This window comes from Grosmannia clavigera (genome assembly GCF_000143105.1).
Source record: "Grosmannia clavigera kw1407 unplaced genomic scaffold GCSC_113, whole genome shotgun sequence".
Lineage (NCBI taxonomy): Eukaryota > Fungi > Ascomycota > Sordariomycetes > Ophiostomatales > Ophiostomataceae > Leptographium > Leptographium clavigerum.
This window is the reverse complement of record NW_014040831.1, coordinates 1,344,821-1,371,023: the sequence shown is the minus strand read 5'-3', so window position 1 is coordinate 1,371,023 and position 26,203 is coordinate 1,344,821. Positions and strand designations below refer to the sequence as shown.

Genomic DNA, 26,203 nt, shown 5'->3' with positions numbered 1-26,203 from the left:
ACTCAACCACCGAGCTGACATTGTTTATCAACTGGCCGTCGCCCGCCGTTTAACATCCGAATTTGCTGCATATACGTTTTGGTTCCACCAAATCAGAGACTGCAGCAATACCGACGACAACTCGTCCCGTGGACAAGAACGAAAAACATCGGTCGCCTTTGACCTTGACATACCATTCTGAGGGCAGTCGCCAACCCGACTTGTGTCTCTTCATTTCCGCATTGTGCCCCGCCGGAGCCAGAACTCTGCCGAAGCACGGCCACTCCCGGCTATCGACAACTCGCATTTGCACCAGAACATTGCGCATTGACGCTCAACCGCAGCTATGGCCTTTGGACGCCGCGGACCCAACATCTCGCAGTTCCTGCGCGAACTGCACGAAAACCCATCTGTACTGGAGGACTCGTTCCCAACGGTCGACGACCAGGACCTGTCCATGTTCACCAACACCGAGTTCTATGATCTCGAGACTGGTCAGAACACCGACTTCCAGCCTCAGCCGTCCCAGCCGTCTAAGGTCACAACCGACGGCGGGTCGCCGTCGGATGCTGTCACTCCTGTGTCCGAAGAGACGGCTGCTGCCATTACCGATTTTAACAGCCTTGACTTCATCGCTACAGGTCAGTAACTTACAATGCTTTTCACGTCTCTTTGGATGTTCAGGGACTTCTTTCCCGGTCCGTCTTGTCTCGAAATTTTTGAGATCGAGACGCATATTGTCGGTGCGGCGTGGTTCTCTTTACAAGTGTTTCAAGAGTGGCATTTTCACCTAGACCCGGATGGCAACACCGGAAAACAGCAAACGGCAATTTTACCGAAGCAATGGGATTATTTCTATCGAAATTCTCTACCGAATCACATTGGTAGCTGTTGTTTCTACCCTGTCGAATCATCATCACAGCCTGCATTAATCTTGTTGTTTCCCGTTCTTCGAGAAGATCGTCGGTTCGCCTTCCCCACTTGTACTATGCATGTCTTGTTATTTCTTTTGGGGGGGTTTCTTTAAACGTTTTAAATTGGAACGTGTTGCTGTCCATGTGGCCAGCATCCGTTCTGGTGGAGGGTAGAGCGACTAAATGGGTTGTGCAAATTGCGAGCTCTGATGGTGCAATACCCCGTGACTTGTGCTCATCAGCGCAGTCCAGAGCTACCCCCCTTCTCATCTGCCAGCCCGGGAGTTCAGCAATTCTGGTAGGCATCCGGACCAGCTAGGGAGTTACTCTCGATATTTCTCTTTTTAGGCTTGCTTACCTTCTATTTTGTCTGCTTCTTATCTGCCCTTATTTTTGGATTTCTTTAATTGTTGCATATCGCACATCACCCATATTCTTCCTACTACTTACACGTCCGATTGCGTCCCAACTCTCGTTTTTTCGCATTCTATTGGGCCATTTGCCGCTGTTCTGGGGCTGCACCGGCCATGTTATAAGCCTCTATGCGAAAACTTACTGACCATGGCACAATGGCCTCAGGCGATTTCAACTTTCCGGATTTTGGCGCTGCCTACCCATCGCCGTCTATTCCGTCCTACCCGGACAACTTGGGGAGCCTCCAACCCATCCAGCCTGGCCCCCAACATGGTTATCAGTCCTCCAGTCCTACTGGTCAAAGCAGTGGGCATCACAACAGCTATGGCTCCAGCCACCAACCGCCGCGGATAGCCGCCGCGGATAAGCGCAAGCCGGACGTTCTGAACCATTCTACACGTGCCATGTCGTTCGAAGAGCAGACCCGACTAGCCGCCGAGGAAGACAAGCGCCGTCGAAACACGGCAGCCAGTGCCCGCTTTCGGGTCAAGAAGAAGCAGCGGGAGCAGGCACTTGAGAAGTCGGCCAAGGAAATGACCGATAAGGTGACGGCACTTGAGAACAGAATCTCGCAGTTGGAGACGGAAAACAAGTGGCTCAAGGGCATTGTTTTAGAAAAGAATGCCGGAAACGAAGAATTTCTCGGCAAGCTACTGGAAGACTTCAAAGCAAAGCACGCCAAAAAGGCGAACAGACGTGGCGATGCAGGGAGCGACACCTCCTCCTCAGGAATCACAGACGAGGAAAACGAGGCCCGGGACTCTTCCGGCTAAACGTTCTACTTTCCCATTTGGTTTTTTTGAGTCTGGGTCATTCTTCATAGGTTCATCACATCAGGGATGGTTACGGTGTATTCGTTTGCCAGCTAATCCCCTTCGTCGGACGAAGGGGACTGAGACAGAAGGCGGAAGCATTGCTGTTATGGCTATTGCTGCCTCGTCCATTGATTTTCGGGGTTACAGAGGAGTTTAAATCGGGAAGAATGTATGGAGGTTTGTGTATCACGAAGGTGGCAAGCTCACTATGACGGGCCTGCTGTTCTTTACAGCGGTAAGTATATATGCTTTTGTGGCCAAGTATATTATGACAGCAGTTGCGGAATTTTTCATTACGAGTACTAGAGGCTGATAAAACAGCGAAGGCCCAATCAACTCTAGCATAATCGTGTATCGTTCGTATCATGATAATACCGAAACTGCCACAGACATTCCGATTACATTCTGGGGGGGGGGAGGGGTTTGGCACATTCAACGCATTGTGTTGATAGGGATGCTGCAGACTCCCCCCCTTTGGATGGTTGTATCAGCTGTCGAGACATACGACTATACAGGGCTGGTTCGAACACACGTCGTAGGGATAAACCAGCCCCGTAAACGACCCCTACAACAGGACACCAAAAGTGCCATCAATCAGTTAGCCACAAGTAATTTTGGCCATGTTAGTCGATCGAGATTTGCTTGCTGTCCCCATATGCAAGGTGTGTTAGAGTAGAGTGGGTCAAAGCGCGAGAGGTTATAGTGTAATCAGTCACGTCATGCGATGGCGTGCTTGTTGATCGATGTCGACATTCCACTTCAACGCGATCTGTACTGCGTACTTTGTCTAGCAAGCTTCTCATTCCCCTCCTCAAATGCACTTACATGCAGCCAAACCGGCACTTGCTTCGCTTTGGGCAGGTGGGACTCCCTTTTATCAAAATGTTTCCACCTTTTGCGCGTCCTATCAAGGATGATTCGGCGAGAGCTTCCGTTAGAGAGACCGAAATGCTTGTCCAGCATGTGCTGGACCCTCTTGAGAAGAATTTGGACAGGGAAAAAGGTGGAGGTTTATCCAGCTGCTTCCGGTCTGTGGGAAAAAAAAGATTGTTGGCGTTGGGATAGAATTTGATACTATGCATGTTTTTGCCAGCCGCGTGTGGACTACTGGATGAAGAAGAGACTCCTCTCCATTGGGCAAACCATGCTCTTTTATTTTACCATTGTGCAGCCGTCATCGCACTCTGCATATTCCGGCCCGATGCACAGCAGCCGGTTGGATATCTAGGTTGCATGCCGAGATTGTGACATCGTACACACTATGTATATGTCACGTGCGCTAAAACCGTGTAAGGGAACAGTTTCGGCGAAAGCAACAGCCGTCCGTATCGCGGCTCTTTGAAGTCCCTCTAATATGAGAACACCAACAAACGTGTTCTGCTGGGCTACACTGAAACTAAAAGATAGGGGTTAAAGTTTCCTGCATTGAAGAGTCTAGTTGGAATTTTAGGACCCGGCGGAAAAGATCGTCTGAGTTGTCAGCATTCGCGTCGTTGATCATTCTTGAGTAGTCCCTCGCATCTGGATTTATACTACTGTCATATAGCCTTGCGGAGCCAAGATTTTCAGCATTACCATCTTAGGGACTCTGCCATTATTGTCCAAGAATGGATACACATGAAAGAAATACACGCTGATGTCTGGTGCAATGGTATGCTTCCGTAGTTCGTCGCTTTTTTCTTATCCGTTTCAGTAGACAGGTCAGACCTATTGGGTAGGCCAACATTGGACATCGTCTAATGGGAGACCCTATGCCTATTGTAGAAGGAAAAAAAGAGGCAATGCGTTTATGGATTGCTCTACTCTCTCCAAGGCTAGCTTGATTGTCCTCGATTTGAACAAAATAGTGAGCGTAGTCGACAATGAGCTGGAATTAATTAACTTGGGTATTTGATGGCCGGTCAGAAACTATGATACAAGTATATTTTTTATAATAAAGAAGTATTGCTAATCGCCTAGACTCATTTCTCGACAAATCTATCATAGGGTCATAGTATCTTGATTCTATAAATAGGAACGCCAACGATTCAAGGGTAGTAATGTTTAAGACAGACTCTTTGTTTTGTTTTTTTCTGTTTGAAGCTCGGGTTATCGAATTGACAGCTGTCATGTCGGAAGGTGTATGGTCGACGAATGGCTTATGTACTCCGTACCTATAGTGCGAATACTCTACTTTACAGTGCAATCTGCTATCCTCTCTTATATTAGCAGATCCATTGCGAAAGCTCCATCTATTTGTGGCTTGTTCAATGACTGAGAATGTTTGAAGACTCTTCCTACGTATGCTTCCTCGACATCAGTTTTTTTTCGCTTATACTGTGGCCTCATGATCATGAATATCACATAACTGCGATTTACCCCATGTACTATACCCGTGGCACGAGCCTTCCTCGGTGATAGCGCACTACATCCAATTGCGAGCTGTATCTTGCATGTCGAGTCTGGCGTCATTAGTCAGAGAATGGTATCAGCAAATGGTTATGGCGCCATTCTCGAGGACGTTAACATACTTCTTCTAGTACGCGCTTCCATCACATAGTATTCTTACCTATTTATTACCTTATATCAACTACCAAAACGGTCATCCGGGCATAGTCATACATTAGGACGGACTGAGAGTGGGGGCAAAAGACAGTGTAGTGAGGAAATGAACTTGATCGGGTGGTACTGTAAAGTGACAGTAAGAGAATGTGTATGCGAGAAACATGGCTCCGCGGAAACCCTAGACCTAAAAAGTAGCTATCCCTCCCTCTTGAATCTGATATATAGAACGACATTGGCCGTTTGAATGACGTGCTACAAAGCACTGTGTTGCGAATACTTCGTTACGAGTACGAGTGCCCCGTTTACGTTTCTTTCTGTCCCGTGGTTTTGGGATTACCATCGGTTATTGGAGAAATACGAGCCCGAAGCCAATATTTTACCCAATAGTTATCAGCTTGAAGTTCAGGCCGTGGGGGACAGCTTCCTACTCCGTACATAGAATGAAACCGATTCTTTGCATCTCACATCGATGCATTGGCGCCACTGAACATGGCCTTGTAGCGTTTCTCGTGCTGTTGTGCACATGACCATCACCACGAGAAGTTATGCAAAGACGGCCCAGCGTACGGAGTACGGAGTGCTTGTTTTAGTTTGAGACGTGAGACAACATTGCAACGTGGGACGTTTTAGGCAATATATAGACAGCAGGTCGCGAGAAACTATCAAGGAATGGCACGTGATCTATTACGATCGACCGACGGGTAATAACTCCCTACGCACTTCTCCGCCCAACTTCCCCAACATACGATCTTGTCATGTTCAACGTGTGTCTATTGATTTCAGAGTATATCTTATGGTGCTTTAGACTAATGCCATCAAGACGAGTCTATCGGACAACAGAGAGCGTACGAGGGAAATGGCTAATAAGAGGAAAGGAAAAAGTCGTCAAAGGACATAACTTGGATTTCACGACCGAAATCCCACAAGGCAAATGAAGATGCATGATATTTTCGAAACAGCTCTTCTCGCCGTCGACCCTCCTATTCTCAGCGCTCTCAAGTCTGTCTGTGCCTAGTCGGGGTTAGCCAAGGGAAAATATGCAACTCTGGACGTCCACGATACATACTTGTTCACGACACGCTCGATGCCGTCACATCCCAGCTTGAGCGTCTCCATACGCGGACCATACGAGAAGCGGACAAAGTGATGGCACGGGGAGTCGAACAGGTCCCGACGGCGGGCCGGGTTCAGATCGAAGAAGATACCCGGCACGACGATGACCTTCTCGGCCAGACAGGCCTGAAAGAAGTTGAGGCCGTCGCTGATGGGACCGGGGAGGCCCTCGAGGTTGAGCCAGAGGTAAAAGGTCGAATCGGGCACGTACTTGATGACGAAGCCGATGCTGCGCAGACGGCGAAGAACATAGTCGCGCTTCTCGCGGAAGTGGTGCTGCAGAGCAATCATCTCCTGGCGCACCAGGCCAGGCTCAAGCATGGGGATGGCAGCCTCCTGGAAGGGCACGTTAGCACCGCCGTCCAGGTAGGAGCCACAGGAGCCGATGGCCTTGATGAACTCCTTGGGGCCGAGGATCCAGGCCACACGCCAGCCAGGCAGACGGAAGCGCTTGGTGAGGCCATCAATGATGAGCACATCGTCCTCATCGACATCGATGATGTTTTCCTGGCGAAGAACAGGGTCAGCACGTGTGACAGCGGAATGGACAGGCAACGGGGAAACCTACAGCAGTGCTGATGGTGGTGCCGTCGCAGTCGCTCGTGTAGTTGTAGCCCGAGTAGAACTCATCGCTGATCAGGGTGGCACGATCACGGCACAGGTCTTGGATCTCAGCCAGCTCCGGATTGGCCACGACGCGGCCGGTGGGGTTGCGCGGGTTGGAAGTCAGGATGACGCCAGTGCCACGGGCAATTTCCTCCGAGATCTTTTCCGGGTTGATATGGTAGCCATCCTCCTCGCTAAGAGGGACAGGGATGGCGGCAAACTGTGGAAAGGCGGTGAGTCGGGAACAAAAAACAAGAAATGGGGAAGTGGAAAATCAAAAAACAGAGGACAGAGGGCCGCTCACATTCTTGAACAGCGACAGCATCTCGTTGTAGGCAGTGTAGTCCGGGATGAAGAAGCCGACGTAGGCATTGTTCAGCACGGCAGCAATGCGGATCAAACCGGCACGGCCACCGGGCACAATGGCAACATTTTCCCAGGTGTACTTGCTCTCCTTGCCCTGGCGATGGTGCTCGTTGTACAGGTGGGCGACGGCCTCGCGCAGAGGCTTGATACCGGCGGTTGGGCCATACTCGCGACTGGCCACGCCAATGTCAAGCGTCTGGGGCCGCGGGAAGCAGCCCTCGATGTCGTCGTCGACCTCGGGGGCGCCCTGGCCCAGGTTGGCCCAGAGCTCGGGCTCTTCGAGGAAGCCAAACTCGGCAGCACGCTCCGTGCACCAGACGACGCCGGTCGAGGCACGCGTGGCGTCTAGGCCGGCATGAGGCAGATGGCCCTCGTGGGCAGCGCGAAACTGACGGTGGACCTTGCTGCTAGCCTCTGGAGGGGAAGAAAGTCAGCGAAGGTCAGCCAAGGCCAGTAGTTTAGCTGTGCGGATGCGGCGGCAAGCAGGCCGGAGAGACAGGAAATACCGTTGACACCAGGCTCGGCAAAGGAGAAGCGGCGGGAGGGCTTGGGGACACCCGTGTTCCGGTTGATGCTGATTCTGCGGCTGCTGCTCATGGCGGGCAAAATTGAGGGGGAAAAAGGCCGGGAAAACGACGGTTCAGGGTGGGCAAAAGATGCAGAAAAAGAGAGAGAAACAGGTCAGGGGAGTGCAAGCAGACGAACAGAATAAATAGGACTGAAGCTTTGATCGTTTCAGGGGTGAAGCAAAATGTCTCTTTCGATTTTGCGATATTTTTTATTCTGCCAGCCGTATGTTCTTGCAACAGTTGGGCCGTTTGGTCTTCCGTTAAATAGCGGGGACAGCCGAACCGCGGGGTTTATCCAGCCATTCTCCGGGCCAGTGCCGGGGCCAGCTTTCGTCCTTGAAGAGCAGTAAAGACGAGAGCAGAGGGGGTGGATGAAGCTTGGGCTGGCAGGGCCAATCGACGGCAGCGAACGGCAGCGGGCTAATAGATAGCGACGAGCTGAAGAGTTACATGGTGGGGGGCAGAAACAGCAAGTATTATTACGGAGTAGTACGGAGTATCTAATAGCATCTATTAGCATCTGAAAACATGCAGTTTCAGGGGGGCTCTTGCCGTGCCAAGACCAGCCACGCCCACTTTTCCACGAGCAGGTCTGCTGTTTCAGGGGAAGGGAGGCACACCTGCGGCTCAAGACCGGATGAGGACGGCGAGCTCTGCAGCAGAGAGCACAGAGCTCGCAGAGCACAGGACGAAAAGCGGAAAAGGGGCAAAGAGGCACTGTCAGTGCGCCTGCCATTTCGCCCGTTCTGATTCTCTGCTTAGATAAGCCCTTGTTGTGGCTGTGCAAGGCCTCGACCTTATTCAGCGAATAGGGACACCCCAGCTTCTTAGAAGAGCCCTATCCGCGAGCACCAACAGAGCCCCACTCTGCCATCGGGCAGCCGCTGCGCCCTGTTAGCCCTGTCAGGCTGCTTGTTCGTTGTTGCTTGTGCCTGTGATCTGCACATCGACAGTCATCCCCACAAGGTGCCTGGGATCAGTTGTTTTCCGATCACTGATCACTGGGCTTGCTGCCTGGAAAAAAGAAGGGAGCGCGAAAAAGTCGACTGCGAGTGCGTCATGCTTCTTCTCCCGCTGCTTCTTTCCTGCAGCTGCCTCCGAGCGTGTTTGCCGTGTTCGCTGGCGCAGCCTTTCCTTCTCGAACGGTAAATAAACCTTGCCTGTCAGCCAACCAGCGTCAGCCCTTCGCTACCCCCCTTCCCTGCCTCGTCCCTTTTTAATCCCCTCTTTTCCGTCGCTCCTTCCTCTTGTCGATCAAGACGACGTTTCGCCCCGCATCGACAACCCTTGTGTGATTTGACATTTGTGAATCTCAAGCCTTCAACAGTCGCTGCCAAGTACTCCGTTCGTCCCATTCTGGCGACGACAGCGCATATCCCCGCCTCCTCTACCTCTCCTGACAACATGTCTTCCTCCGGCACCGCCAACGACGGCAACAGCCACAGCGGCAGCGGCAGCATTCGCAAATCCATCATAGGTTCGTTCAAGAGATTCTCGAGAAAGGCCAGCTATGAGGGCGAGCCGACAGCAAGTCGCCCGTCTGGCGGCAGCGGAAGCTCATACAACCATGGCGCCACCAGCAGCACCGCTGCTCCTGCTGCTGCATCCGTTGTCCCCCGCAGTCCTGTGACGGGCCCACGCCCAGCCGATCAGAACGACGGCTTTCTCGCAGCACCTTCTGCAGAAACTGCTCGCGAATTAGCCAACAGACGCGATAGTCAATCACGCAGCCCTCTCGTCAATCCCTCGCCGGCTACCCGTCGTCCTGGTAAGCTCAGAATGGAGATGCGGGACACAGACACGGACAAACGTGCAAATGGCATATATGCATACACACACACACACACACACGCACACGTACTGCTTGCTAACCAGATACTGCAGCCGGAGTCAATGATCCTCCTCCTCCTTACGAGGCCGTCAACACGGTCTCACCCACGACTGCCAGCGCCAGTGCAGGTGGTCGTCATCGCCCGGCGTCGCTGGCTCCCTCCACCCGGTCCAACATCTCCCGTCTGACGGTCAACGACATCACGACTGCCGAGGACCGCTATGCCTTCCTGTCGACCTTTGACACCATCTTTGTCATTGACGACTCTGGTTCCATGGCCGGCCGCTCGTGGCAGGAAGTCGGCGCCGTCCTGGCCAACATTGCCCCCATCTGCACCACGCACGACGCCGACGGCATCGACCTCTACTTTTTAAACCACAAAACACCAACCACGGCTGCAACGCCTCCTGGCAAGGCCACCGGTGGCTACTCCAACGTCCGTGATGTCGCCACGGTGAACCGCATCTTCGAGACCGTCCGCCCCGGCGGCTCTACCCCGACCGGCACCCGCATCAGCAATATCATCCGGCCGTACCTGCGCTACTACCAGCAGAAGCTACAGGAGAACCCGGACGAGCCCGAGTTGAAGCCCGTCAACATGATCGTCATCACCGACGGCGAGCCCAGCGACGACCTCGAGGGCGTCCTCTACCACGCCGCCCAGAAGCTCGACTCCCTCGATGCGCCGCCCTTCCAGGTCGGCATCCAGTTCTTTAAGGTCGGCAATGAGCCCGGCGCCTCGGAATACCTGCGCACCCTCGACGACCACCTGAGCGAGCTGGTCCGCGGCCAGGGCGTGCGCGACATGGTCGATACTGTCACCTGGGACGCCTACATTCAATACACTGGCGCCGGTCATGCCGCCCTGACCGCTGACGGCATTCTCAAAGCCGTGCTGGGAGCTGTAGTCAAGCGTCTGGACCGCCTTCCCACCGGACCTGCACGTCCGCCCTCGGCTGGTCGATGACCTTCCACCTTCGATGATGTCAATTTTATTATAGCTGGAGTTTGGCTGCGTTTTTCTCCAGTTTGGCCTTGGAAATGCTCGTCTTTGTATACTAGATACCCCGTTGAGAAAAAGGGCTGGCCTGGGTTGAAGCTCAGCTGACTCTGGTCTTTCCGGTTTGTAATATTATGGCTGTCTTGTGGGAGTTTGATGGGGTCTGTAATGTCTATTCACTTCGATATGATCGTATCATGACTCACTCATCTCGTTCCCTTCACTAATCAGGCCAGGCCCGCGTTCTTGAATATATCTTGGAGATTGAAGACTAGTGAAAAGCGCAAAGCATTGGATATATAAACAAAGTGATAAACAGGAAATGGACTACTCCTCCCCTTGATTAGCCATCCCCTGCAATTCTGTGCCATGGTGCCACGATGTATATCACCCCAGACCCTTTGTCGGGGATGTTGGTATGGGCCTCTGGTATAAGATTTCTTCTAGAACGGGAGCAGCAAAAAAAGGAAAGCCAGCGTGTTCGGAGGCATTGGCGATGGATGTTTTCCGAGATCCAAGCGCGAACAGCAGAGCAAAGAAGCAAATAAGACATCCCACCAGTCATATTCCCAAGCAAGACGAAGAATTAGAAAGAAAAGAACTCAAGAAATGGAGACTAGGGAAAGTGCAGAATAACGAGCAGCGGGGAAATGCAACGATTGGCGAGATACAGAACGGTAGAAAAGAATCTATCTCCGCCATTCGGATGGGATTAAAAGGCAGCAGACGAGTGCAACGAATCAGACCACCAACTGAACTGGCAGTGAAAGGCGAGGCGAAATCGATATAAAAAGGCAAAAAGCAAAAGACAAAAGCGTAGATAGCAACTCACATGCACCCAGGACACAAACAGAACCAGGGGAGATAAATATACGAAGCTATGACGATGGCAAATTGAGATCGAAGCAATAGGCGAGACGGGACTCGTTATGCAGATCCCTTGCTCACTGCATCAGCAGAACGTTGGCTTTGGCCAGGAAGCGCGGGTCCACGCTGACGCCGGCATCGTTGCGATACGTGATGCCAGGCGTCACCACACACATCAGCCGCCAGTGGTGTGCCTGCAGCTCCCGCGTTGGCAGGCTTGCGTTGAGCGGCCGGTGCGACTGATCGCTGAACTTGATGCCGCATTCGTTGAAGATGAACTGGAAGGAGAGCCGCGATGTGTTGAGGATGGCCGAAAGCCGCAGCGCACCCTCGCTGATGCCCGAGAGCTCGTGCAGAGCCGCCTGTCGATCAATGTCCTCCCGGTTCATCATAGGTCCGACAATGTCCTTGAACCGTGTCAGCGCCACGTTCATCTTCTGTGATTTAATCTTGCTCCAGGATGGCTGTCGCATGAAGTCGTAGATCGCGCGCGAGCGCTTCTCCACAAGTGCATGACGCTCGTGTGGTTGCAGGATGGCATCTGTACAGCCTCGTCAGCTTTCCTTACTTCGATCTCTTTGTTTTTCATTTGCTGCATATTTGGGGTGCTGCATCACACTCACCATAACCGTATTTGGGGTCCAGGCGGTGCTTGACGCTCATCAGGACCTCTGTTAACTCGTCGTCGAGACCCTCCCACGCCTGAGCGTTCCACATCTGCTGGACCACATATTGAATAAGGAGCCGGGTCAAAAAGTACTTTCGGAACTCATCGCTCGACAGCATGAACATGGAGTGGCTGGCGGCATTCGACGCCTTGTTCGGATATGTCGCCGAGCAGGCATAGTCCCAGAGCCGAGGAAACAGCCGCTCCATGTCGTTGATAAGCTTCTTGTTTGGCACGCTGCAGTATCTAGTGACCCAGTCTGTCATCTTGTTGAAGAAATGGAAGATATCTCGAATACGCTCCTCGTCGGATGTGTTCAGAGGTGCAACCCCTGGAGCATACTCATTGAAAGGCTCGTACCGGCTCTGGACCAAAGCCAGCTCCATAGAGGGCGCAGGCACCAAGCCCTGTTCCAGCAGACCTGGAGTATCGGGGCCAGGGTAGGTCTGTCGTTGCTGCAGCTGTGGGTAGGGCTTCTGGTGCAGCTCTCTTTGATTTTGGCGAGGCGGAATTGCCGACTGCATCCCCATATTCGATCCCTGCGTCGGCGTAGATGCACGAACTCTCGTATCATGCTGGCTACGGAAGGCATTACCAGGTTGGTGCTGCGAGGGAGGAGGAGCAAAGGGTCCCTGTGAGGAAAACGGTGTTCGGTTAAAGCGGCCAGCTGCTTTGTGGCCATTGGTGCTGCTGTTATTTCTGTGACGTTCTGCAAGGCTACCACTGAAATCGGGAGTCTTGGCAATTATTCCGTTGTACTTGGTCCGCTGCACCAGAGGCCCATACTCTCTGACAAAGGGTTTCAACTGGTCACTCTGACTATATATCTGGTCCGCCGAGGACCTGAAAGGTTGACAGTCACCAGGCGTGTCCGATCTGTAAGCGTTGCCATCATGTTTATAGGGCAAGGATGTCGGCTTTCGCTCTGGTGTGAATGGCATGTCCTCCACTTTTGTGGGAAGTTGCTGAAGCAGATCGACGCAACTGTCGTTGAGCGAGACATCACTAGGACTGTCTTGGCTAGAGCTTCTCGAGAGCCAACTTGAGGTTTCGACTTGAGACTCAGGGACCGACCGAGCGATTGATTTCTAGAAAACCCCAGAAATTAGTTATGGACACCAGGATATCTGTAGAGGCTCTGGACATGGGTATACTTACGTCGTAAGTAGAGTTTGTCCATGAACTATCGACGTGATGCTGTGTTGACGCTTTGCTCATCAGCTCGTCTACTCGATTGCGCAAAAATCGAATTTCTTGTCGAGCGGAATCCAGCTCTGATTTCGTCACATCACGCTCATTCAGAGCAGCTGAAAGGGCCCCCTGAAGCTGTGCACGCTCTGTATTGATGGCCTGCTCGATTTTGGCGCTGGCCTGCTGTGCTGTGATGAAACATTGAGCAACGTGACGAAGCTCGTCAAACCAGCCTTCGCGGATTGTAGAAGTAAGGCCGACTTGCGTGTTGGTGGCCTGTTGCAACCTCATGATACGGCTTTGTGCAGATTGGCATGCAGCCCGAATGTCCTGAGATAAAGAATACATCTTAACTTCTGTGTCGCCACTTTTCTAGACGGATGATGAAGCTGGGTAAAGGACAAGATGAGAGGTAGAGATGGAGAGACTAGAGTTCGTGTGACAGAAGATCACTCACGCCGAAAGTCACCGTCATTTGCAAAATCTGGGGCCGCGATATAGGAACGGAGTTCTGGAAGCAAGAAACTAGAGCGTTCGTAAAGCTCTTCCCGGTCGTATACTTGGCTTGTGAAAGCGAGGTGAGCCCAGGGTTGATAGAGATCCCACCGTCTGACGACAAATCCGAGATTGATGAAGGCATTCTGATCTTTGCCGAATTAGAATATGAGAAAATGGCCATTAGGTCTTCTAAAACGACACAAGCTCGGGATTAAAGCACAAAATGATGCTCTGCATATGCCCAAAAAGCTCTGGGTAAGAACGTGCTTTTCGGCTGGAAAGCTTCTGCCAAGATACCAACGATATGTCGAAATCGAGCGAGAGCATAACACCTGAAGATGATCAAAGAGACCCAAGACAAGAAAAGTTAAAGGAAATATAACCACTATCACGAGTACTGGAGGTAGAAATGCAGTATTATAGCTGGGTCTTGACGATCGTATGTGGAACAACAATCATCACAAGTCTAAGAAAAGCGCACTCCAATAATCGCCTTACATACCTAACAGTGCTTCTCGGGCAGGCGTAGAAAGAAGCTCTCAATATGATTGAAGTGTGTGCATTCAGAGTTAAAAGATATAGCAAAATAAGTACCCGGTACCCAGCTGAAATGATTGTTTGTGCTTTTAAAGAAGGTCAATAGCGTGGGTAGCGTGGCAAGTCCGACGAGATGGACTCTTTTGAGAAAAAGAGAAGTGATTGATATTTTTCAAGCAACTAAAGAAAATCGATATGGTCGAGATGGTTTCTAACGAAAAGGTGAAGGGAAACAATGTCGATTGGGTAAGGAAAGAAAATGATGGAATGCAATACCGAAAAAAACAGGGAATGAAATTTTCCACTTTCGAAAATATGAAAGATGCCAAGGGAATTATTTGAATGTCCAGATGAAACAGATGGCAAGTGAATAAAGCCGTTGTTTGAATCCATACAGGAGCTGATATGGCCTCCCTTTCTGGCCACATTGGAGAGGCCAGAAATCGATCACCCTTTGGGCGCCGTGGAGACAATCTCCTGCCTTGATAATGCGAAACTGCAGCTTAATGGGCCAGGTAGTTTGAAATACAATGCAGGCAGGACTCAACCTGTGACCGTATTAATGTAGTATTCGAGTGTCCGGCGGCCATTGAAGGGTGAATGATACCCCCAAGGAGGTCCTGTGTAAAGGAAGAGTATGCCCGGAGAAATCAATGCACACAGGAGTCCCCACCCTGTCCGGCTTTCAGAGTCCTAGACGGGCCGACTCAAAGGACGATAGGCCTCGCGAGGAAAAGCAACTCTTTTGTTGAGCTTTGCTAATTATATTGCCGTAAAAGCACAAGCTTTTAGTTTCTTGCACATTGAGGACTGTTGACGCTGAAAAGTGACAGCTATTTGCTTGTTGTCTCGCGAATATCAACAGCGAGGCCTTGAGAGTATAATGGCTGGCCATTGAGAGACAGACTGCACTTCATTGGCAAAACCTGAGTTTACGGGTACTTCTCGGACTGACCATACAATACAAACACTGCTAGAGCTTACAGGACGAAGGTTTCAATGAGACACAGAGGAACACCGGCAATGCAATTCACGAACGAAAAAGAACGCAAAAACAGACAGGAGCAATAATCACCAAGAGCAGCGGTATTGAAGCAGTGGCCATGAAGCCTGAAAAACTCAGAGACATGAGATAATTCACCCTTAGGTGATGCTTGTTGATGGTCTTGTCAATGCTAGTAAAACTTACGCACTCCTGGGAGGATTGAAACGTCTGCGTCAAATGCGCTTCGACGGAGATCTAGAAGGGAAGCACGTAAGTTATGCCAGCAAAAGTTAAATGTCGCGCAAGAGGGAAAGCAAATACCAGACAAACAATCGTTTTGACAACAGTAGACCGAGTCCTCACTTCATAGTACCCATGCATCGCGGTGAGCATTTAACGTGCTTTTTTCTCATATTGCTTTCTCACATTTAGCTAACAACAATATACACAGCGTGGAAAAAACACTAGACCTAAAGTTACGAAAGTAAGACGGCGACGGATGGTGCAGAACAAAGGATTGCTCACAATCCATCTAGAGGTGAAATCTGCAAGCTAGGTGAAATATCAAAAAACGAGAAAGTACAGGGCCAAAACATAGAACTGGGATTTGCGTGTTTGTAATGAAAGTTAGCATCACGCGCATCAAACTGCCGACTCGAGAGCTGATACTTTTCGTCGTCGGCAACGCGACCGTCCTAGATGGGCTCTAGAGATTTGTAAGACGAGCAACGAAGGCTTGGGTGTATCGTAGAGCAGGCAATATTTTTCTTGCCGTCGTATGGTGGGTGCAATGGCGGCATCGCATTGAACGTCTCTAGAAACGGTTCTAGGCAGATATTGGCCCGAGAGATGAGACACACAAGGAGTGGGAGGAAAATCAAAAACCTGTTCGAAAGGATGCGACTTTTGATTGAAGCGGCGAAGTTTGCCCGCGAGTTGACGCGCGGGCGAATAGAGATTATGGCGAGGCTTGAGCTCAAGCGGTGGTGAACACTGGCGAGGAATGGTGAGAATGCATGATTTGCCTCTTATCAACACGGTTGATTACCGGCTAGCAAGCAACATCCAAGATGCGGCAGAAAAGGAGCCAACGAGGCTGTAAAAAAAGACCGAAGTTAGCACATCGATATCCTCACAGCTCGTTGCAGAGGTTCGGGTTCGCGCCAGAGTTGCCTACCAAAAGACAGTCCTAAATTCAGGTCGAGAAGTAGGCCACCAAATTAGCTTGTTAGATCGCCTTTGTGCGAGAGAACAAACTACTGTAGACGGCATCCACAACCGGTGCAGCCGTGATCATGCGACCACCGAAATAGCGGCCGTTCAGGCCCTTGATGGCATTCTCGCCGCCCTGGACCTTGTCGAACTTCAGGTAGATATCGCCGATCGAGTTCGGATCTAAAGCAACGTGAACCACATGACCGTATTTTTCTTCGGCTTCCTGGCGGACGTCGTCTTCCAGCTCCTTGATCCATTCTTCGCCCTCTTCTTCGGATGTGTCAAACATGTTGTGCAGGACCACACATCGGCTTGCCATATTCACGTTAACCGGGAGCGGTTTTGCTTCTGTCCGGGGTTTCAGAATCGGTCGCTGCTGCTCATCAGCCGCAGCCGAGGTGCTGCCACCACCTGTACCGTTGGCAGAAGAATCGTCGGCCCTAGCGAGCTTCCTCATGAGGGCGTCTCGACTGTAGTTATTGAAATTGACGCCAGCAACGTCAGTGTCATCTAGAGCACCCGCGCCACTACCTTTGTCGTTGTCCCGGCCACCGGCACGGTCAAAGTTGCTCGCATTTTGGCCCCGGCCGCCAGAGCCGGAGAAGGCAGAGCCTTGATGCTGCTGCTGCTGGTCGCGACCTTGGAACCCCTTCATCAGATTCGCAGTTGACTCTGGGGTAAACTTATCGTTTCCGAGACCAACTCGGATGGGGCGCCCTGCCAAATCAAAGCCGTTCATCTTCTCCAGTGCCTCACGAGCCTGGTCAGAGTCACGAAATCTGTAGTGTCAGTCTTCGAACGAAAGAAACCAAAATGCATCGGAAAAGGCAAAACCCACTGCACAAAACCATAGCCACGGCTGCGGCCAGTGTCGTCTTTTTGCAGCTGGACAAATTCGAGCTCGCCAAACGGTTCAAATACGTTGCGTAGGTCGGACTCGGTAATGCTGAAGTGGATGTTGCCCACGTACAGACGGTGGAAGGGCACTCCGGTAGAGTTACCGTTGCTCGTCGCTTCTGCTGTGCTACGTACTTGTCGGTTTTTCTCGGCTTCCGTCATCTGCACAATGACAGGGATACCTAGCAGTTTCTGACCTGTGAGCTGAAGAGCAGCCGTGACGGACTCTTCACTTCTGAATTCAACGTAGCCAACTCTAGTCGTCGTTAGCAAAGGCAAGGCCATGAAAATGGACTAGGAAAGAAAAGAGAGGGTAAACTAACCCCTTGGATCGGTTGCTAACACGGTCTTTGACGATTTGGGCTTCGGCCACGGGCCCAGCCTTCTCGAAAAAGTCCTTCAGCTCGCGCGTGCGCAGTCTTGCGGCCAGCTGCTGCACGAAGACGGTCCGCCGGTCGCGTTCGTCCTCAGTCAGCGGCGGCATCGAGGTGTCGCGGGAATGGGGCGAACGGTCGCGCCGTCTGCGGTCAGAATCCCGGTCGTCGCGTCGCCGGCCACCGCGGTCATCATCACGGTCGCGTCGCGAGTCGCGCGGGCGGTAGTATCGGTTCGGAGACCGTGATCGCGAGCGTCCGTTCCGGGAGGAGTAATGATCGCCGTCCATCACATCGTCGCCACCACGACCGCCACCACCGCGCCCTCGATTCCGGCGCCGTGAGTTTCGACCCGCGCGCGGCTCCCGGTCTCTGCTCCGGCTTCTACGCCTGCTGCTCTTGTGGCTGCCGGCTTCGCTGCGCGGACTGTGACTGCGGTGATCCCGCCGTCTACGATCGCGCTCTCGGTCTTCTTCGCGCTCGGGACTGCGGCTTCGCGTGCGATGCCGGCTGCGGCCGTTTTCGTCGGGACTGCGGCCGCCATTGCTGTGGCTCTTTCCGTTGGCATACTTGTCGGCGTCATCAGCATTCGTTGATCCGTGGCCGTTCAGCAGCGTCTCGGATTTCCCATTCTGTCCTTTCGGGCCGCTGTCGCCGTTCGCGGCCGCATCCAAAAGAGCCTCTACATCGAGGTGAGCCATATCGTCCACACTAGAAAAACAAAACAGAAGACTTTTGAGATCACAGGGGAGGAAGAGGGAGAGAGATAAGTGAAATTCAATAAAGCAGTGGTTTGATTGGGTTGCAAAGGATACAAAGAGAGCTTGGAAGAAGAAAGGAATAGAAATTGATTAGGCAGGAAAAGTGGGACATGTGTTAAAAATTGAATGATCATAGCGTAATTCGAGTTATACAGTCACGTGTATAATTGTGCGTAAGAAGTTAGTGAGAGACTACGAAGTATCGCCACTTTCATTATCATTAAGAAATATCATCAATAAACATCTTTTTGGTAATGCGAGCTATTAAAAAGGTATGGAAAGGTGATCCGAAAGCAAGAAAATGCAGTTCGGTATATACAGGTATTAGTATCTATTCGACAGAGTCGCGTTTTCTCGCGATGAAACTGTCCCATAAACTCCATTTGATAAATTATGTCCATACTTGTTGCTGTCCGCACCTTGTTTTACGTCGTCCCCAGCTCTGCGATTAACAGTTTGTCCAAGAGCGAGCCTCCATCATTTGACGTCGTACAATCGGACTAATGCGATGCTTTGCCTATTGGGCCTTGACAATAGGAGGCGTGTTCATCTTGAGCTCAGTGCCAAAGACCTGGTCCCAGAAACGGCTCGTAACGCCGAAGCCGAGCTCATAGTCAAGGAAGTGATGGGCAAGATGGTACCTCTTCAGGCCCTTGTACCACAAAGGCAGGTCCCGGTGGTGGAGGAAGTAGTGGGTAAGATCGTAGCAGACGTAGCCAAAGATGCCTCCACAGAAGACCGTAGTGGCAACGTTCCAGTCATAGGCGAAGATGAAATGGGCCAGTTTCCAAAATGGCGTGGCCAAGACAACAAAGAGCGTCGGCGGCATCACCAACCGGTACTTATCCATAGGAAGATAGTGGTGGACGCCATGCAACAGAAAGTGGAGGGTGAGCCCGACGCGATTGTCAGGGAGATAGCTGTGAAGCGGCGGTCAGTATGCATGTAGCTTTGAAGAAACGGGACCCGACATGCCATCAGGGTAAACATACTAGTCCAAGTGGAAGAGGAAGCGGTGCAGGACGTATTCGATTAGCGTCCAGATTACGAGTCCAAAGCCGAAAAAGGGCGCCTGGTAGCCCACGTTGGCAAAGCCGAAGCTGGAGAGGTACAAGCCGTAGCTAACACATGGCAGCCACACAATTGGGACGACGAACCACGGCGTCAATGAGACAGGCTCGAGGAAGTTGCCGAACAACGGCGCTGACTTGCCGCCCTTATAATGACGGGGCCGGTGGATCTGGTCCAGATAGAACTCCTTGGAGAAGCCGCCGAACCAGACCTGCATCAGAAGCGGACGGTTCAGGTCGAGGAACTTGTTCTTCTTGTAGTCGGATACGATATCAGTGTCCTTGCTCAGGTCCTCTTCACATGCCATGCCCGTACGTGGGTGGACGAATGTGGTCTCCTCGTCGCTGCTCGTCTCGACGCCCGAGGATACGCCATTGGCCTCTGCCGTCTTGCCCGACTTCTGCAGGAAGCCTACATGATACTCGTCGAGCATTTCGTAGGCAGAGTCACTGTGGGTGTGCGACGCCTCATCCTTGAGGATTTTGGTGACATCTTGGCCCGCATAGTCGATAATCAGCTCAGGCCCACCGGGATGCGATTCGATGAAATCAGCGACATCGTAAACCTTGTTGCCAAGGGTAACGAAGCATGAGCTCTTCGATTTGTGCGACTGAATGTCCGCCTGTGAGAAGCTGGGGAGGGAGCCAACCGCCATTGTGTAGAATTGGCGGAGAAGCAGGTGGAGATATGGGAAAGGACGGAGCCCGATTTGAGGCCAGATGGCGAAAGTTGGAAGACCTCTGACAGAAAGTAAGAGAGATGAGTGAAAAGACGGCGACAGAAGTGAGAGGACAGCAGAAGGAGAAGTAGGCCGACGAGAAAAAGTTGAGAAGGGAAGAAATGGAAAAATTAAGTCGAGCTCGTCGACGCTCAGGTCGTGGTCTACAAGTAGCAATAAAAGCAAATCGTCTAGCAAAATCATGCGCGACGCGCATGGGTTTGGTCGGAAGCGGCGGTGGCCGAGTGGTGGAAGGTGGCGTTATGATGGGCGGTCAGTGGCTCGACCGACTCTGAATTGCCACATATTTGTGCGGGAAGGCGACCTTTTTAGGGGACATATGGTGACTGCGGCAGGAAGTAAGATTGCGATGCGCTGGCGCGTGTTCGCACGGCCAATTGCAAGATAGCGATGGGAAAGGCATAACGGCGTATGAACTTCTGCCGGGAAAAAGCACTGATTGTGTTAGGGGCGGCAGTATGCGCACTGTGCCCCGAGCCTTGTCACCGTAGACTCTCTCCTGAGCCGGTCTTTGCCTTCCCCGTGATCCCGAGGCGTTGGAAGTACTCGCAGACTGGCTGACTACTCCATATTGCGAAGTACCCGAGCGGTGCAGGGATAGTTTCCATTTCGGCATTAGGCATGTGACCAGCCTCAAGGTGAGCACGGGCCAATTAGAACCAGGCTGCAGGTGCTGTATGACAAACTAGGTACAGAAAAAAAAATCGTCGCCCACCACGACGCAATAAGATTTTGATATAGAGCTCTTCAAGTGTCCCCCACATGAAGTAGTCCTACATTTTTGATACCATGGGACGGAGACTCACAGACGCATTATGGCAGTCATAGACGACGGCTTCGAGGCTCTCCTCGAGCCCTTTTACAATGGCAAGAAGCTGACGGACCCCATCTCCACCAAGGACGACAAGTATCAGCTACTACCGGCCTTCCTCAAGGTGAAGGGTGAGTTTTTCGGGGGGAAAGCTGGTGCGTAAGAAGAAAACTGACATGGGTGATCTGCAGGTCTCGTGAAGCAGTAAGTACCGAGGGAGAAGACAGGAGCTGGCGGGATGACAGCTAACGAGGCTGTTCTGTGCAGACACATCGACTCGTATAACTTCTTCGTGGAGCAGGAAATCAAGGACATTGTGACGGCCAACCGGACGATTCGCAGTGATGTGCAGAGCGGGTTTTACCTCGAATTTACCGACATCCGGGTGGGACGGCCGACGCGGACGGACTTCAGCGACATCAAGTCACAAAATGAGGTGACACCGATGGAGTGCCGGCTGCGCGATATGACGTACGCGGCCCCGATCGTGGTGGACATCGCATACACGCGAGACAAGAAGCGGATTATCCGGCGCAACATCACGCTAGGCCGGATGCCGGTGATGCTGAAGAGCTCCAAGTGTTGCCTGAGCGGGGCGACGAATTCGCAGATGGAGGTGATGAACGAGTGTCCGTTGGACCCGGGCGGGTACTTTATCGTCAACGGGACGGAGAAGGTGATCCTGATCCAGGAGCAGCTGAGCAAGAACCGGGTGATTGTGGAGTCGGAGGAGAAGAACGGAGTGATCTCGGCGTCGGTGACGAGTTCGACACACGAGCGCAAGAGCAAGACGTACGTGACGCTGAAGAAGGAGCGAATTGCATTGCAGCACAACGTGCTGGTGGACAACATACCTATTGTGATTGTGCTGAAGGCGTTTGGTGGCCTGACGGACTACGAGATCATGCAGCTGGTGGCCGGGTCGGACGGACGGTACCAGGACGACTTTGCGATCAACTTTGACGAGGCGGCGAAGATGGGAGTGTTTACGCAACAGCAGGCGCTAGAGTACGTGGGCGCGCGGGTGAAGATGGGGACACGCAACGGCGGAGGGCCGGGCGGTGGGCCAGGAGGGATGCGGCCGATGGGGCCGCCGACGAAGCGCAACAACGTGGAGGAGGGACTGGACGCGCTGGCCAACATCATCATCGCGCACGTGCCGATCGATGGGCTGGACTTTTTCCCCAAGGCGGTGTACGTGGCGATGATGGCACGACGGGTGTTGATGGCGATGCACAACCCACAGCTGGTGGACGACCGGGACTTTGTGGGCAACAAGCGGCTGGAGCTGGCGGGACAGCTGCTGTCGCTGCTGTTTGAGGACCTGTTTAAGAAGTTCCAGAGCGACCTGCGCTTTAACATTGACAAGTTTTTCAAGAAGCCGCACCAGGGGGTGGCATTCGACCCGCTGACGTCGATCAGCGCGACAGGCCATCACATCTCGCAGGGGATGAACCGGGCGATCCAGACGGGCAACTGGAGCGTGAAGCGGTTCGGAATGAATCGGGGAGGCGTGACGCACGTGCTCAGCCGGCTCAGCTACATCAGCGCGCTGGGAATGATGACACGGATCAGCAGCCAGTTTGAGAAAACGCGCAAGGTGAGCGGACCTCGGGCGCTGCAGCCGTCGCAGTGGGGAATGTTGTGCCCGTCGGACACGCCGGAAGGCGAGGCATGCGGGCTGGTGAAAAACCTGGCGCTGATGACGCACATCACGACGCACGTGGAGGAGGGTCCGGTGCGGGCGTGGGTGTTTTCGCTGGACGACAGCGTGGAGCCGCTGCGCAACTTCTCGGGAGCGGAGATGCATCGAGCAGGTTGGTATGTAGTGCACGTGAACGGGACGCCGTATGCGCTGACGCCGAATCCGCGACGGTTCTGTGCGCGATTCCGGACGATGCGGCGGCGTGGGTGGATTTCGCCGTTTGTGAGCATCAACATCAACTCGCACTTTGCGTCGGTGCACATTGCGACGGACGAGGGCCGGATCTGCCGGCCGTACATCATTGTGAAGAACGGGCAGTCGCGGCTGCGGGCAGAACATCTGCGGCTGCTGCAGCAGGGACGGGTGACGTTTGACGACTTTCTGCGGCGCGGCGTGATCGAATACCTGGACGTCAACGAGGAGCAGGACGCGCTGGTGGCGCTGTACGAAGCCGACTGCACGGCAGCATCGACACACATGGAGATCGAGCCGTTTACGATCCTGGGGGCAGTGGCAGGACTGATTCCGTTTCCACACCACAACCAGTCGCCGCGAAACACGTATCAGTGCGCGATGGGCAAGCAGGCGATCGGGGCGATTGCGTACAATCAGTTCCATCGGATCGACACGCTGCTGTACACGCTGGTGTATCCGCAGCGGCCGATGGTGGCGACGAAGACGATTGAGCTGGTGCACTATGACAAGCTGCCGGCAGGGCAGAACGCGACGGTGGTGGTGATGTCGTACTCGGGCTACGACATTGAGGATGCGCTGGTGCTGAACAAGGCGTCGATCGACCGGGGGTACGGACGGTGCCAGGTATTCCGCAAGTACGTGGCCGAGATGCAGCGGTTTCCGAACGGACGGACAGAGCGAGTAGGCGGACCAGAGCGCGACAAGGACGGCGAGAAGATCAGCAAGCACGCGGCGATTGACAACGACGGGCTCGCAGCGGTGGGCTGGCGAGTACAGCACGGTGACGTGATGATCAAGAAGGAGAGTCCGGTAGACCTGACAACGACGGGGATCGGAGCCGATCGGGGATCGAACGAGTACCGGGACTCGTCGCTGACGTACCGGATTAACGATCCGAGCTACGTGGACAAGGTGATGGTGTCGCAGACGGAAAAGGACACGCTGATCTTCAAGGTGCAGACACGACAGACGCGACGACCGGAGATCGGCGACAAGTTCTCGTCCCGACACGGGCAGAAGGGTGTGGTGGGCATCATTGTGGAGCAGGAGGACATGCCGTTTGCAGACTCGGGACTGGTGCCGGACATTATCATGAACCCGCACGGTTACCCGTCGCGGATGACGGTCGGCAAGCTGTTTGAGTGTCTGACAGGCAAGGCGTCGGTGGTGGCTGGACGACGGGACTACGGATACGGCGATGCGTTCCGGTCACATCCAGTCGAGGCCATGGGCGAGGAGCTTGTCCGGCACGGCTTCTCGTGGGCCGGCAAGGACTGTTTCACGTCCGGCACGACGGGCGAGCCGATGGAGGCACACATCTTCAACGGGCCCATCTACTACCAGCGCCTCAAGCACATGGTGCAGGACAAGATGCACTCGCGCGCTAAAGGTCCGCGGGCCATCTTGACGCGGCAGCCGACTGAGGGTCGGTCACGTGATGGTGGCTTGCGGTTAGGCGAGATGGAGCGCGACTGTCTCATCGCCTATGGCGCGTCCCAGCTGCTGCTCGAGCGACTCATGTTCAGCTCCGACGCCACATCGCTCGACCTGTGTCAGCACTGCGGCCTGTTCGGCTACAAGGGCTACTGCCAGACCTGTCGCAGCACGCGCGACGTCACCCAGATGACCATGCCCTACGCGGCCAAGCTGCTCGTCCAGGAGCTCATCAGCATGAACGTCGGCGTGCGGCTGCAGCTGGAGGACGAGTTTCCGCATCCGGCGTGAGGGTGGAGAGGCAGACAGCAGACAAGACGGAGGTGGAGCACGGCATCCGTCGGCGCAAAGGTAGCACGGTCATTGTATTGGGCATAGATTCGTAGATGTTTTCATTTGTGGTGTTCACAACTGGTATCACGTGATGTCACGTGCATCACCACCGGTCGTCTGCAGCCCACCCATGGTGATTTCAAATTCATGTCGATGGCCCTTTTTGCCTTGGGCCGACGTCGTGGCCGCCGCGTGCGGCGCAAACACGACCTTGAGCCAGCGCCGCCATGATTGACGCAGCCGGGGCGCGCCCACGACGCCGGTACGCGGGTCTGGCCAGTCGTCGACCCAGCTACTGTCGGCGGCGGTAGCGGCCCGCGGTGCCTTGACGAGGGCCACGCGTACGGCCAGCTGCGTGGCCCAGACGAGCCCGAGGGCAGGGGACTTGTTGCTCCGGGGGCTGTCGCGATGGCGGGCGGGCGGGGCGTCGTCTCCCCAGCCGGTGAACCAGAGCTGCTGGTGGTCGAGCTGGAGGACCGGCGGCGACGACTGGGGGAGAAGCTGCGAGCAGGGTTGAGAGGGAAGCTGTGAGGGGAGCTGCGACGAGGCCTGGGTAGGAGGAGGATGTGATGAAAGTGGAAGTAGATGTGGTTGTGTTTGTGGGTGTGATTGTGAAGATGACTGTGAATGTGGCTGTAGATGTGGCTGTGCAGTTGGCTGGGAGAGCAGAGTGGTCCGATGGGGCGACGGCCAGACGTCGGGGCGTGGCCGCTTGGCCGAGAGCGAAGGCCGATCGGCGCGGTCGAACCGATCGGCCACCTGGTTGGCCACCACGACGGCCAGGTTGTGCTTCTGGGCGAGCGAGCGCAGCAGCATGCCAAGACGGGCGAGCTCGAGGCTGCGGGCAGCCAACGACTCGCCGGTGCTGCCGGTGCTGCTGCTGCCGCCAAAGAATGGTCGGAAGTTGGCCGCGACCGAGTCCATGACGACGAGCCCAAAGGCGCCGGCCGCCTTGTCAAGCTGGACGGGCAGCTGGTGGGTCAGGATGTGTTCCTGGGCCTCGAGGTCGGGCGTGTTGATGGTGGCGATGTTGGCAAGAAAGGCGGCCGGAGACGGTTTCGTGTCGGCGTCTGTAACTGTGCCTGCCAACACTCGGTTCGTGCGCACCATCTGGGCCAGCCGCCCGGTCGGCAGCGGCGCCTCCGTCGCGATGTAGAGGGCCTTGCGGCCGAGTCCCCGCGGTGGTGGCAGCTGCACCGCCAGCAACAGCGCCAGCAGCAGCTGTGTCTTGCCGGCGCCGCTCTCGCCGACGATCTCGGCCAGCTGTCCGGGCACGAAACCGCCGCCGAGCGCCGCGTCGAGACCGTCGTCCAGCGTGCTGATGCGAAGGAGCGGCAGTCGCCCGGCCTCTCCCGCCAGCCGTCCCTCTCTCGTAAGCTGTCCCTCTCCTGCTAGCCGCTCCCTCACTTCCTTCCCAAACAGCTGCAGGTCCAGCAACGGCAGGCGCGTGCGGCGACCAATCTCGGCGGCATCCAGCGTCAACACCTCGCTCAGGCCGATCCGGTGCGTCTCCAGGCCCGCAATCAGCGCTGCATAGCGGCCGGCCGCAAAGTCGGGCAGCAGCGCATGCAGGTCGCTCATGGGATGGCGCGCGTCGTCCGATCGATTGCTGGTCAATGGGTTGCGTGCTTGCTAAAGACGCGATTTTGGACACGCGTGTTCACGTTATTAACTTTAACTGTTGGCACGTGACATGATCACACTCTTACGGACCACTTCATCCATTTTACTTTATCATGCTCCCATACCCTGCCTAGATTCACCTGTGTGCT

The 26,203-nt window shown here is 53.9% G+C and overlaps 8 protein-coding genes across 8 annotated transcripts; 3 read left to right on the top strand and 5 right to left on the bottom strand.

Moving 5' to 3' along the window:
• Positions 1–325: 325 nt before the first annotated feature.
• CMQ_3347 (bzip transcription factor) lies at positions 326–2,080 on the top strand (the record flags this gene model as incomplete). Its single annotated transcript, XM_014319285.1, has 2 exons — positions 326–620; positions 1,473–2,080. 2 exons carry the CDS (start codon positions 326–328, stop codon positions 2,078–2,080), a joined length of 903 nt encoding a protein of 300 aa, XP_014174760.1.
• A 3,597-nt stretch (positions 2,081–5,677) lies between these two features.
• CMQ_3618 (aminotransferase, class i/classii) lies at positions 5,678–7,348 on the bottom strand (the record flags this gene model as incomplete). Its single annotated transcript, XM_014319556.1, has 4 exons — positions 5,678–6,286; positions 6,348–6,605; positions 6,690–7,165; positions 7,258–7,348. 4 exons carry the CDS (start codon positions 7,346–7,348, stop codon positions 5,678–5,680), a joined length of 1,434 nt encoding a protein of 477 aa, XP_014175031.1.
• A 1,376-nt stretch (positions 7,349–8,724) lies between these two features.
• CMQ_3332 (von willebrand factor) lies at positions 8,725–10,118 on the top strand (the record flags this gene model as incomplete). The annotated part of the gene is made up of 2 exons (XM_014319270.1): positions 8,725–9,088; positions 9,205–10,118. 2 exons carry the CDS (start codon positions 8,725–8,727, stop codon positions 10,116–10,118), a joined length of 1,278 nt encoding a protein of 425 aa, XP_014174745.1.
• A 977-nt stretch (positions 10,119–11,095) lies between these two features.
• CMQ_3747 (uncharacterized protein) lies at positions 11,096–13,167 on the bottom strand (the record flags this gene model as incomplete). The annotated part of the gene is made up of 3 exons (XM_014319685.1): positions 11,096–11,559; positions 11,642–12,773; positions 12,844–13,167. The coding sequence occupies 3 exons, from the start codon at positions 13,165–13,167 to the stop codon at positions 11,096–11,098; spliced, it is 1,920 nt and encodes a 639-aa protein (XP_014175160.1).
• A 2,957-nt stretch (positions 13,168–16,124) lies between these two features.
• CMQ_3997 (RNA splicing factor) lies at positions 16,125–18,083 on the bottom strand (the record flags this gene model as incomplete). Its single annotated transcript, XM_014319935.1, has 3 exons — positions 16,125–16,890; positions 16,950–17,264; positions 17,332–18,083. The coding sequence occupies 3 exons, from the start codon at positions 18,081–18,083 to the stop codon at positions 16,125–16,127; spliced, it is 1,833 nt and encodes a 610-aa protein (XP_014175410.1).
• A 577-nt stretch (positions 18,084–18,660) lies between these two features.
• Positions 18,661–19,869, bottom strand: CMQ_3847 (fatty acid hydroxylase; the record flags this gene model as incomplete). Its single annotated transcript, XM_014319785.1, has 2 exons — positions 18,661–19,063; positions 19,136–19,869. 2 exons carry the CDS (start codon positions 19,867–19,869, stop codon positions 18,661–18,663), a joined length of 1,137 nt encoding a protein of 378 aa, XP_014175260.1.
• An 899-nt stretch (positions 19,870–20,768) lies between these two features.
• Positions 20,769–24,389, top strand: CMQ_3985 (DNA-directed RNA polymerase beta; the record flags this gene model as incomplete). The annotated part of the gene is made up of 3 exons (XM_014319923.1): positions 20,769–20,895; positions 20,956–20,968; positions 21,032–24,389. The coding sequence occupies 3 exons, from the start codon at positions 20,769–20,771 to the stop codon at positions 24,387–24,389; spliced, it is 3,498 nt and encodes a 1,165-aa protein (XP_014175398.1).
• Positions 24,390–24,515: 126 nt separating this feature from the next.
• Positions 24,516–26,012, bottom strand: CMQ_4048 (DNA repair protein; the record flags this gene model as incomplete). Its single annotated transcript, XM_014319986.1, has 1 exon — positions 24,516–26,012. The coding sequence occupies one exon, from the start codon at positions 26,010–26,012 to the stop codon at positions 24,516–24,518; it is 1,497 nt and encodes a 498-aa protein (XP_014175461.1).
• Positions 26,013–26,203: the final 191 nt, after the last annotated feature.